Source organism: Centroberyx affinis, unplaced genomic scaffold (assembly GCF_046629955.1).
Source record: "Centroberyx affinis isolate AG114_WGS23_722 - 3 ecotype Tasmania unplaced genomic scaffold, CSIRO-AGI_Caff_v1 ptg000297l_1, whole genome shotgun sequence".
NCBI lineage: Eukaryota > Metazoa > Chordata > Actinopteri > Beryciformes > Berycidae > Centroberyx > Centroberyx affinis.
The window spans coordinates 442,558-455,088 of NW_027278975.1; the positions used below are offsets into that span (position 1 = coordinate 442,558).

Consider the following 12,531-nt stretch of genomic DNA (forward strand, 5'->3'; position numbering starts at 1 on the left):
GCAATTTTTTTTCCTTCTTTCTGGGTCAGTGAGCTGAGTGAACTAGGCCGGTTGTTGTTGTAAGAAGATGCAAGCAACTACTTGGTCACAGTAGTCACATAAACAATAGCCTATATGATAAAGATAGGATGAAATTTGAATGATCCTGTGGGGAAATTGCAATTGGGGAAATTGAGCTGTTGCACCAGCAAATAGTAAAAGGATACAGCAAAGAAAAATAGAATATAAACAAGGATAGGGCAAATGGTGGTTATGTACTCTAAGCATACACAGCTGACAATATTCACACTAGAACATATTAAGCAGAAATGTCTCCATTAAAATATGAAAAAAGACTGGATTACAGCATGAAGAGCATTTGCTAAATAGCGGCAGTCGAAACTACTGGGATAAGAAATTAATGTGAAATATGCAGTATGAAATAAGTCAAAATTATAAAAAAAGCCGACAGCTTCCTCCTTTGTCAGAATCTGCTCATGGCCTTTCTCCCTGCAGGAGAATATGAAGAGGTTTAACAGGAACAGGCAGGTGTTCTGCAGCATCCTGACCAACCGCTGCTGCGCTGCAGTGGGGACTGTCTTTGACGCAGACACCATCATCTTCTACGACACAGACCTCAATCCCAGCATAGACGCCCGTACGCAGGAGTGGTGCGACAAAATCGGACGCTCCAAGGATATACACATATACAGGTGATATAATCAATGAAGGGTTTTTTTCATTACTTTTTCTGCATTTTTGTGTTCCTGGTCACATCCCGGGATGAACATCCCATTGTAGACTTTGAGGGAATTTAGTGCTACTTTTGGTGAAGTAACTGTTGCTGTGTCCCGCCCAGGCTGGAGAGTGGGAACTCCATTGAAGAGAAGCTGCTGAAGAACGGCACCAAGGACCTGATCAGAGAGGTGGCCGCCCAGGGCACTGACTACACCCTGGCTTTCCTCACACAGGTACGATAAACTCACCATAGTCATGTCCTTGCACTGCTGAAACACTACTCACATCTGTTCCCTTTACTTACTGAAAGGTACACCTGCTCAGTCAAACTATGAAAATTGAGTGTGTGTGTATATACAGTATATATGGAGTGTTATGCATAGTCTACATAGCATTTCTTGCGCTGTCTCTACCATATGTGAGGTTGTCCTTATGCTATGCGACTCAATATATACTGTGAATTTATCAGTTATCAGTATTTTCTGCACCAACTAAGACACATTACTAAAAAAGTAATACTGACCATGATACTGTGTGTGTCTAGCGGACAATCCAGGATCTTTTTGAGGTAGAGGCAGGCTCTGGGGAGAAGGTGGAGGAGTTTGTGGTGCTGCACCAGGAGCCATCACCCTCTGAGGCCATCTCTCCCAGAGTGGCTCGACCCTACATCCAGGCCCTCCACAGCATCAACCTAGACGCCCCTCCAGAGGAGGAGGAGCAGCAGCAGAAGGAGGAGGTGAAAGGTGAGGTGGGGACAGAGGAGGACCTGGAGAAAGAGAGGCAGGCTAAAGAAGAGCCTGCTCAGATAGAGGAGCTCAATGCAGTCATGGAACAGGTAACTGAACCATTTTTATATGCCTGAACCAAAACAAATGCAAGAAATGAAGTTATATAAAATGAAATGCCGTTTTTGCTGATATTGACTTTATTTTTGCATTCGCTTCCCCCTTGAACAGCTCACACCGATCGAGAGGTATGCCCTGCACTACCTTGAGTGCCTTCATGTCAGTGACGATGAAAGCGCTCTGAAGGTAACTTAACTTTAATACCAAAGATCTGTTGTTAAGATAAAGTGAAAATAGGTGTGGAAATTATGTCGCTGCAGCAGCTTATAGTAAAAGGAGAAATTGAATGGGGGTTAACATGCTCAGCTGACTATTCCACACTAAAACATGGTGTATCAATGACAGTATGAAAAAAATATTGCAACATTAAGAGGGTATGCAAAATAGCAGCAGTTGTAACAACAGCAGCAGCTGTAACAGAACTCACAACAAAAGAATGTGAAATGTCAGCGGTATGTACTTAAAATATATATATTTATATACTGTATATAGTTAGATATACATGTATAGTGTGTATAGAGAGAAAAACAATAGAAAACAATATGAAAAATACAGCATATGTGCAAAAATGTGTTTATATTCACATTAACAAGTCTACAGAAGGCCACACATGTACAGAAAGTGTCTAGGTTTGTAGACATGCATTACAAAAAACTACACCTTCCAAATATACTCGGGTAACAGATGTAGATAACTTTAAGTTTAGAATGTGCTGACTGCTATGTTGGCATTGCAGCATACCATTTGTCTTTTGATGCATCAAACTGGTGTTTTTCACAGGAGCGATTGGAGTGTGCCAAGAGAGGCTGGGAGCTGCAGCAGCTGCAGAAGCTGAAGACTGAGGAGGAAGAGAGGCAGATCACAGAGGGAGACGAAGATCTCTTCACCTACACCAGAGAGGATGCCTACAACATGGTGGGCTGCCGTTTCTATCTCTGCTGATCAAACAACACTGTGTGTTTTGCCTTTAACTGACATTTTCCCTTACTCTGCCTGTCAACAGGAGTATGTGTTTGATGCAGAGGATGGCCATACAGAAATCATGCCGGTAAGGCATACAGTAAAAAACGTATAATGAAACAGAATTATGATTGGGGACTTTAAGGTTTTTCAACTCTCATTCATTTCTAATGGGGGATCATTGGTGCCTGACAGACTGGCCTGCATTTGGCAGGAGAAGCACTTTCAATCATGTCTGTTCTTTACTGAGCAGTATCTAATTAATAATAGGAAGTAAACTTTAACTATGAATCTTCACACCTTAGCTCTAAATTTTCACATAAATCCCCCAATCCTCGAATGCACCTGTGGGACTGTGGAGAATTTGAATCTTTTTTCCTAATCTCATCGTATCAAGGCACATAGATCATTAAGTACCCCTTTGTCTTCCGGCTGTGTTCTGACTTGTGATTTTCCAACGCAGCTTTGGACTCCACCCACACCGCCACAGGATGACAACGACATCTACATTGACTCTGTGATGTGCTTGATGTATGACACCACACCCATGCCGGAGTCCAAGCTGCCTCCTATCTACGTTCGCAAGGAGCACAAGAGACTCAAGATGGACCCCTCAGGTGTGGAGGGAACTGTCAATAAGGCCTTACTCATCTTCTCTGTAGCATTAAGTCTATCACTGCAGTATGGGGCCCTCTATTGATACACTGTCAGCTCAATACTGGGTTTGATTACTGTATTGAAGATTTTTTTCACTCTGAAGTTTGTCCCCTTTTAATGAACAGAATGGCCGTTTGTAACAGCTTTGCATGTATTTTAAGGCTGTAAAAGGTTTGGTTGCATTTGTTAAGTTTGTAAACACTGGTGTAAACCTGTATTTTTAAGGGTAAAGACAGTTCCAAAAAACTCTTCAAGAACATACCGTATTTCCTCTAATATTGGCCCGGGCCTTTATTTACCTCAACTGCACAGGCTACCAGGCCTTTATTGGAAGCAGGCTTATATTAGAGACAGGCCTTTATTTCTAATTCCCTCTGTTTGATAAGTATATTTGCTCATATTTTAGTACGAAGCCTCCGTGTTTTCTGATCTGCTTCTGTTTGGGTTCGTTAGGTAGCCGTTTTTTTGTTACTGCAATGCATTATGATAATTACGGTAATCGACGGCGGCATGCTCCAGAGACTTCCGCTAGGAGTTTACCAATATCCACCGTTGTTTTTAGCTGCGACCAGCAGCTCTATAGCTCGCTCTGTCGGTCGGTTGGTTGGTTGGTTGGTTGGTTGGTTGGTCCACTCACGCTTGTTTCCTTTGTTTTTTTCCCCGGCCTGTATCGGAGCCCCGGCTTTTAATTGCTTGGTATGTTCATACTCATGTGTTTGTGTCCAGCAGCAGCCAGGAAGAAGAAGAAGGGCCATGGGGAGACGGTCATTCCTCCACGCTCCCTCTTCGAAAAGGCCAGCATGCTGAAAGTTCGCCGCGAGGGCAAGGACCAGAAAAAGAACTTCTCCCTCAAGCAGCAGGCGCCCTTTGCCAAGCCTCTGCCCTCGCTGGTTAAGCCTGCGATGGAGGCCGGCCAAGACAACCCAGAATGGCTCATCAGTGAGGACTGGGCTCTGCTTCAGGTACTGGCTCCAGCAGCCTCTTTTCTCTGGACGATCCTCACAATCTAAACCGTAATTACAGGAAATCTTGTTATTGTTGGAAATGAGTGGATTTGTTGAATTGTATGCCCGTTGATGAAATGTGTTTATAGTTCAAGTATATTCAGTGCCAATATATCATTGCTGTCACTGGTAGGCTGTGAAGCAGCTGCTGGAGCTGCCTCTGAACCTGACCATCGTGTCTCCTGCCCACACCCCTAACTGGGATCTGGTAAGCGACGTGGTCAACTCCTGTAGCCGCATCTACCGCTCACCCAAACAGTGTCGCAACCGCTACGAAAATGTCATCATTCCCAGAGAAGAGGGCAAGGTAATGAATACAAAGTCACCAGGGCTCATAGTACTGAATTAAAAGCTTGTGGCTAAACTGGCCTACTTGCCCAGAACTCTGTTAGCTAAACCATGTTTCTTCCCAATTTCAGTTGGTGTATGAGGCCAACCCTAAGAAGAAAACCAAGAGCATATACAAGGTACTCTATTCTGTTCTTTGCATCTGATAAAATATGTTGTTGTTGTCGAATCCCTTGACTGACGTGTGTGTGTGCGCACTCTCTAACAGTCGAAGAACAGCCGTCCTCTACGGACCTGTCAGATATACACGCAGGATGACAACGCCACTCACATTCAGCTATACAGCAGCCGCTTTGAACTCATGAAGATCATAGCTAGCAAGAGAAGCCCACCCATCAAACCACTGTAAGCATTGAGCATTGTCAATTTGTAATGAATGTGTTGGTGTTAGTTGCTTGATAAGAAATCTCCACTTGGTCCAGTCATTAAAAGGGAAACTTCACCAAAAAAACAAAGATGATATGTTTTACGTAGCATGTTACACACACATCTCATAAGTGTAAACAATCTTGCATAACAATGTTTGAGTCATTGAGAGTTTTTGAGTGTGATATTGTCCTGAGTCATCCATGGATATTGAACCCTTGTTGTGTTAATTCAACGCATGGCTCAAAGCCTGAGTGAGGGAAACTGTTGGAAAAATAACGCTTCAAAGTAACTCAGTTGTTTTATATACATGGAATGAAATGAAATATATATGAAATATACATTATAATAAAATACAGACTGTGGCAAAAATCTTCCTTGAAGAATCTTTCCACAAACTGGAGTTCAGATGTAGTGTAGGTAAAATGTCCTTTTAAATGTTAATTTTGTACTTGGCTATTCACAGGCTGGGCATGAACCCCTTCCAGAAGAATCCCAAACACGCCTCAGTCCTGGCAGAAAGGTATATGTGATGTTTAGATTTGTGCTGTTGACATCTAAACCGCAAACCTAAACATAAAGGACAGAAGTGTAAAAAATTTTTGTTTTCTCCAGTGGGATCAGCTACGACAAGCCCCTCCCTCCCATTCAGGTGGCATCTCAGCGTGCTGAGAGGATCGCCAAGGAGAAGAAGGTGTGTGTCTAGAATGTGTTAACAACTGCTAGCAAATGTTGTGCGCAGCACCATGTTAAGCCAGGGATAGGCGACCATCTGCCATGGAGTGCCGAGAGTATGCAGGTTTTCATTCCAACCAAAGTCTACACCAAGTGATTTCAGTAGCACACCTTCAACCAGAGAGGAGGAACTAATTGGTGAAATCACCTGGTGTAGTGAAATGAAAACCTGCAGACTCACCCTATCCCTGTGCTAGGCTATTGTGACATTCAAGTGCAGTCATGTTGGTATGTACCAGTGTTTGTGCTGGCCCACTAAAAGTTGGAACGTGTTTTTATTTGTGTCTGTGTGTGTGTGTTTTCAGGCCCTTGCAGAGCAGCAGAGAGCTCAGCAGTTGGCCCAGCAGCAGCAGGCTGGAGCTCCCCAGGCTCAGGCTGCACCGGGCCAGGCCCAGACTCCCGCTGCCGGCCAGGCTCAGGTAGCAGGGGTCCCTCAGGCTGCTGCAGTGGCCGGAGCTGCTGCCGTGCCCAATGCAGCCGTTCTGGTAAGAATCAAAACATCACACACCAGTGTGCTTCCATAGTGAGATCCAAAAAAAAAGCCAATTGTTTGATTTACTCTGGGAAGGCTCTTACAAGTGAGTCTCATGTGTTTTCAGGCTGGAGCCATAAAAAATGCCACTGTGGGCACAACCATTCAGGCTGGTATGTTTGCATGGCACACATATGGTTCACATTACAGAGCTCTGTTGGTGTCCCAGTAGTCAATTCCATTCTCTTTTGTTCCTTCTAGCCACTGTAGGGGGGAACGTGATCGTGAACACAGTAGCTGGAGTTCCTCCAAGTCCCTTCCAGGCCAACAAACGCCTGGCATCTCCAGTCATACCAGGCACCCTGTCTGTGAGTCATGTTCATTTATCACTGCTGCTCTGGCTTAACTCAGCCTCCTACTGACAAAGAGGAATTCATGACGCAAATAGCCTCTGGATTGGAATGAAGTAGAATACACAACCCCGACACCTTCAAAGACTTAATGATCATTAGAAGTGTTGGAGTCTCTGTTAATTTTGCTGTCGTCGTCGTTTGTCCAGCCTGCCGGTGCAGCCGGGGCCCAGGTGGTCCATGCACAGCAGAGGGCCGTTCCTGCTGCCACCACCCCCGCTGAGGTCGTCACCATAGCTACAGGACAGGGTGTCCGCGCCGTTACCCCAGTGACGGCTTCTGCGGTGGTTTCTACAACCCTGAGCCCGGTGCAGTCACAGACTCGCTCACTGGTCACTCAGGTCACACCAGGTACTGGACCAAACACAGTGTTTTATCTGAAAAGAGACACATTTTAGGTATTTATTACTGCTTTACAGAGCTGACGAATCTCTGCACCCCCCCCCCCCCCCTCTCTCCTAGCCACAGGCATGCAGCTGCCCCAAGGCAAGCCTCTCACGCAGGCCCACCTCCAGATGCTCCGTCAACAACAGCTCCAGCAACAACAGCAGCAGCAGCAACAGCAGGCTGCCTCACCACAGATCAAAGCTGTGGGCAAACCCCAGGTACATCACCAGCATCTTTCACACAATAGCTATACAAAATGCAAGGGTACATGTCACTTTGACAAATGTGAAATAACATCACTGCTGGAGACATGTACGACATTCTATTAACAGCTTTGTAACTGTCATATATTAAAAAATTATCTGTTAATTCATCTCCATTAAGATCACAACAGCAATAGTTTTTTTAGGTTTTCCCAGGAAACTGTGGGATTTTGGGATCTAATGGTTAGCATAACAAAATGCCATATGCGTCTCCTTAAAGGGAAACTTCGGCGATTTTCAACCAGCATTGTATCATTACAATATGTGACGCGCTCTATCATTTTCAGTCGGAAGTCGCAACGGCGAATTTGTGGATAAACGTCATTTTATGAGAAAAGATCGATTTTTGGCTGTTTTGGGTTTTCAACAGATTTTAATAAAATAAAGCCTTGGCTTTCAGTCTGTGTAAAAATTATTGTGAAATTCAACCGGTAAATATAGTTTTGAAGCTCGTAAAGGTAGGGTGACAAGCAGAACTACGAGCTTAACGTTAGTTTGTCAACAAAGCTCGCATTCCTCATGTTGCCAGGTTTGCGGTTTTCAATGTACTTGGAAATGTTCTAAATACTGTAGGACTTAAAACGCTGTTTATAAAGTTTGTCAGGGTTGTATTGTAGAGTTTTGTTATTGGTTTGTTATTTTTGACTAGTTTCATTGATCATTTGACTGTTTATGGGTTGGGTTTAATTGACACTGGGGGTTTTGTCGCTACGAACCTGGCAACACTTCTCCCCATCCCTCTCTCCCCTTACTATGGTGTGTGTGTGAGTGAGAGAGAGAGAGAGATTTAATTTAAATGACATTATTAAATATCGCGCAATGGACTGATATAATATCAGACTACTGTTTAACACTTAATTAATTGACTTTAAACTTTGAGGCCCTTTTTCTCAAAAACATAGTTTGGAAACAGTCAAGACATCAAGAGGTGCATCTCACTCAATCTTTGGAGTACAAAGATAATTTTGATATCACCAGAAAGCTTAAATTCTCCTCTTTCCAACAGTGTATTCAACTCAAAATGATTTGAGGGGTCAATGTGACTGGGAATGATAGAGCAGGTCACATATGGGTAGTATATGCAAATTAACAATGTTTAACTTCCCTCCATGTTGCCTGCACCCAGAGATCCCCGCTCATTTGCCGGCAAAAGTCCGCCGGGTGACGCAAAACGCGTCATCCGGCGGACTTTGGAGATCAGCCTTAGACTACAAACTACCTTTCCGCATTTTCTGTAGTGGTGCCTTCAAGGATGGTAAAATGTGGGTCTCCCAAAACACTCCCGTCCCATGCTACGCTAGCGATAGGGAAAAGCAGTCACTAAAATATCATACTACTAAATACTTTAAAATATCAGTATATTTGGAAGAACAGTAGTTTCATGATACGAGGCTGAATATCGCGCTGTTGATTCAGACACAACAGAGTCTGGAAGAGGAAGCAACCACCGGACCATCATGTCGGATAGGCTACAACATATGGTAGCCTAATAAATGGAGATCAAAATAACAGAAAGACTTGCCAAGTTGTGCCGTTCTACAGTTTGTCCAGTAGATGACAGTGAGACTCCATAATGGAATCTAGCAGCTACGTAGCCTACAATAGCTTACAACAGAAGAGGTGCCGCTAGGTTTGACCTCTTTATATTCATTTTCTTTTAGCTTATTTTTCACCTCAGTGAAGAAGGTATCCATCTTGCGCCTTTCCTCTGCTCCAACTCGCTGGCGCTGCTCAACATTTTTTTCCACCTTATTTTTGCTCTTATAATCTGATCCTAATGGTCAGCCTAATCATCATGGAAGTTACACAGCGCTTCCATGCGTTTCTCATCTCGTCACGTGATCAGCGCTGATCACGGGTCTTCTCAGATCCACTCGGGTATTACACATAATGATAAACAGACCCGGGACCCGCGGTAATAGAATGGGACCCGACCCGGACCCAATTGACCATAATAAAACGTGGACCCGAACCCATACAGGTCCCGGGTCAGGTCTCGGATCCTAGGGTCCGGGTAGACCCATGAAGACCTCTACTCCAGTGCGCTGGTTTGTTTTATGATCCTTTGAAAACAGGTGTGATTTATCCAGACTCGATGAGGAAAAACGTTTTGTAAATGAAAATAAGCCTCAGTAAAGAGATATAACGCTGCTTTGTCTCTGCTGACTTTGTCTTTGGTGCTACACTGACCATGAAAACACAGCGATATGGGGAATCTACAGCCGTTTTCTCAGTTTTCTCTGGTCATAGGGCTCCAATTTCAAAAATAATTGCACATTTCTACTACATGGGTGACCTAGTTTTAATAAATCCTCATATTCACAGCAGTGAAATAGGCGTTTAACTACAGGGTATCTCCAGAACGTATTCAGAATTATGTGGGTGAGTTACTGACTTCTATTTCTCCCAGTGATCAGTGAGTGGTTGTGTGTGTGTGTGTGTGTGTGTGTGTGTGTGTGTGTGTGGTTAACATGTCTATAACTGATAATTGTTGTGTTTACAGGAGCTGTTGAAGATGCACAAGCAGAAGTTGCAGCTGGCCCAGCAGCAGCAGCAACAGCAGCAGGTAGCAGCAGCAGTGGCGGCAGCAGCAGCCCAGGGCCAGCAGGCAGCAGGGGCCCAGCAGGCCACCCAGGTACAGCCTGCTCAGGCGGCCCAGGCCAATCCCCAGCTGGCAGCCGTGGCAGCGCCCAGGCCCGGGGCCGTGCTGACCGGCACCACCGTGGCCAACTTGCAGGTGGCCAGACTGGTAAGACACTGGGAGGGAAGGTTAATTTGATGACTCATAAATACAGAATGCGCAACTATTCACAAGAAGCCTGCACACTATGAAGGTATTTTGGTAGCACAATGCATGAAAACTTACATGTTGGAATTTACACACACAACATATTTACACAATTGTTTGCTAAATTTGAAGTCACAGAAAAGATTTACAACTGTGCAAGTCAATGTTTGAATGAATGTAAATGCAGCTACAAATATGTAAGATATTTTCTCCCATATATTGTTTTTCTTGAATATTTTTTTCAAACAGACACTTCCAGTTTTAAATATTAATGTGCTAACCAAACATCACCATACTGGTACTTATGTGTCGCCTAGCAGTGGCTTTGTTTAGCTACCGTTCAAGAACTAAATTGCTTGGCTCACAATAACATGTAATTATTATTATAGAAAAGATTTCTTTATATTTATGTTCTTTTTTTTATTATAATGGTGTGTTGCTGCTGTTTTATATTGGCAAACTTGGCATCATGCCTAATGACGCGTCTTAGCTGTTCTAAAATCACTTAAGCACTGAGTACCATTTAAATAAACAGTACTCAGTGCCTTCTTGTTCCTTTTCTTCCCCACTCCTCATGGGAGTGGTTGATGTTGGTGTGCCATTGAACAGCACTAATACTGGTGGTGTTTCTATTCCCAGACTCGAGTGCCCACTCAGGGTCAGATCCAGGCCCAGGCGGGGCAGACGGCCCAGGTGACCCTTACCAAGCCTCCTGTGGTCTCTGTGCCGGCCGTCGTCTCTTCTGCTGGAGTCACCACACTGCCAGTCACTGTGGCAGGCATCAGTGTGGCTATTGGCCAGGCCCAGAAAACAGGTGGGTGTCTTATTGACTCACTTAGGAAAAGTGAAAAAAAAATTTCCTGGGAAAGACACCAGATGTTTAGAACAGCAAATGTAAAAGCTTTCATGAACTGGGAATAGGTTGAATCACTATCGTGTGGTATCAATCAGTGATGGAGAGTAGCAAAACAAACATTTATTTATATGAAAAAAGTTGTGGATTATTACTTTCATTCCTCTATTCCTGTGAGCTATCAAACTTCATAATGGTTAATGGTGGTTATATAAAAGCAAGAGAAAAATTGTACTATTGTGACAATTCAACTATGAAGTTTCACACCTTTTATGCATATTTTGTATGCTGTATATTTATAATGTAGCTGTTTCCCACAAAGAAACCGGGCGGGGGTGTGCGGGTGGATGATATGGATCAGTTTCCGTCCCTCATGCGTGATATGTCAGACATCACTGATTTGGATTTTGACTGGACAAATGATGCACCTTTGTTGCGGATTGGGGCTGCATCAGTTGTGATAGGCGTCCTATTTACTGTTGCTGCTAAGATTGTTTTGTTCCTTTTGTTTCATAGCATTTAACTGATGTGGATTTTGTAGCTCCTTATATGTCCTAAAGTTCCCATGTGAGATTGTGTCATTGTTCCTCCTCTCCGTCAGGTGGGCCTGTGCTGACACCGCCCTTCCCCCAGATGCAGGTCCAGCAGGTCCAGCAATTGCTCCAGATGAAGAAGCAGCAGGCAGCGGTCCAGGCGGCAGCTGCAGCTCAGCAGAAAGCAGGGCAGCCACAGCAAGGACAGGCCACTGTCCAGCAGAAGGTAACCACACCACACTTAACAGCCAGCACCACAGGGTTTGCACGTTAAGAACTGGTTTAGATTGTTAGGAGTGAATCTCTATCCATATTGGAATCACCAAGTACAATAAATGCAGAGACATCATAGTGATTCACCGTGCGTACTGACTCACATGGTGCTACACCTACAGTGCAAAACATACTATGGGGCGGTAGACTATGCATATCACTTTCCCTTTATATACTGTATGTGCACATTCAGTATTCTGTAGTTGTGTGTGTTTATACAGTATGGTGCTGCAGTGCACTTGTCCAGTGTACCATTCGGAAGTTACAGTCAATATAAATATTGAGTTAGCGTTGACCGTGGTTGTGTTGTGACCCTTAGCTTGGCACCCAACAGGTGACAGTACAGGCAGCCCAGCCAGCCCAGCAGCAGCAGAAGGTGACCTACACCGCCACCACCCAGCTTCAACAAGGAATCAAGACCCAGTTTTTCACTACCTCCATCGCCCAGGCTCAGAAACCCACTGGAGCCCAGCAAATCCAGGTACATCCTTGTCACTGGCAGTCACTATCTCAGAATAAATATTTAGAAATAAATAGTGGATTTGCAAGCTTATCTGTGATTTTCTTGTTTACTTCTCTTATCAGGTGGCTAAGCTCCCACAGATAGTGCAGCAGCAACCCACCGTGGCCAACATTCAGCAAATAGTGTCTTCTCCTCAGCAGGTAAGGGTCTTAGCCGGAGCATTACTCCCGGGGGCAATTTCTGTTTTGCTGTTCGCTTTCAAAGCATGGTTAGGTCTGGCCCCAAGCTACAACACAGACATTTAACTCCTTATGAACTGGTGTGCAGCCTCACAGCCTCAGGCTGTGAGGCTGCACATCTATGCTTAAGATTAAACGTCACCAGGTTTTTTGCTCTGTAACAACCTGCCTGAGGAGCTTAGCCAAGCAGAATAGGTATCACCTTTTGAATCACTTCT

General features: G+C 44.3%; 1 protein-coding gene across 1 annotated transcript in view; it reads left to right on the forward strand.

The window, feature by feature from the left end:
• ep400 (E1A binding protein p400) overlaps nt 1-12,531 on the forward strand; it is a 36,441-nt gene that overhangs the window by 22,737 nt on the left and 1,173 nt on the right. Inside the window, exons 31-53 of the mRNA XM_071515030.1 lie at nt 496-692; nt 839-950; nt 1,262-1,552; nt 1,674-1,748; nt 2,343-2,477; nt 2,566-2,610; nt 2,986-3,139; nt 3,909-4,141; nt 4,317-4,490; nt 4,603-4,650; nt 4,740-4,876; nt 5,364-5,420; nt 5,513-5,591; nt 5,938-6,117; nt 6,232-6,277; nt 6,366-6,472; nt 6,664-6,865; nt 6,977-7,119; nt 9,668-9,913; nt 10,592-10,766; nt 11,407-11,564; nt 11,931-12,092; nt 12,197-12,274. Of these exons, the coding sequence (XP_071371131.1) occupies nt 496-692; nt 839-950; nt 1,262-1,552; nt 1,674-1,748; nt 2,343-2,477; nt 2,566-2,610; nt 2,986-3,139; nt 3,909-4,141; nt 4,317-4,490; nt 4,603-4,650; nt 4,740-4,876; nt 5,364-5,420; nt 5,513-5,591; nt 5,938-6,117; nt 6,232-6,277; nt 6,366-6,472; nt 6,664-6,865; nt 6,977-7,119; nt 9,668-9,913; nt 10,592-10,766; nt 11,407-11,564; nt 11,931-12,092; nt 12,197-12,274 (3,234 nt within the window). The remainder of the gene's footprint in view (nt 1-495; nt 693-838; nt 951-1,261; nt 1,553-1,673; nt 1,749-2,342; nt 2,478-2,565; nt 2,611-2,985; nt 3,140-3,908; nt 4,142-4,316; nt 4,491-4,602; nt 4,651-4,739; nt 4,877-5,363; nt 5,421-5,512; nt 5,592-5,937; nt 6,118-6,231; nt 6,278-6,365; nt 6,473-6,663; nt 6,866-6,976; nt 7,120-9,667; nt 9,914-10,591; nt 10,767-11,406; nt 11,565-11,930; nt 12,093-12,196; nt 12,275-12,531) is intronic.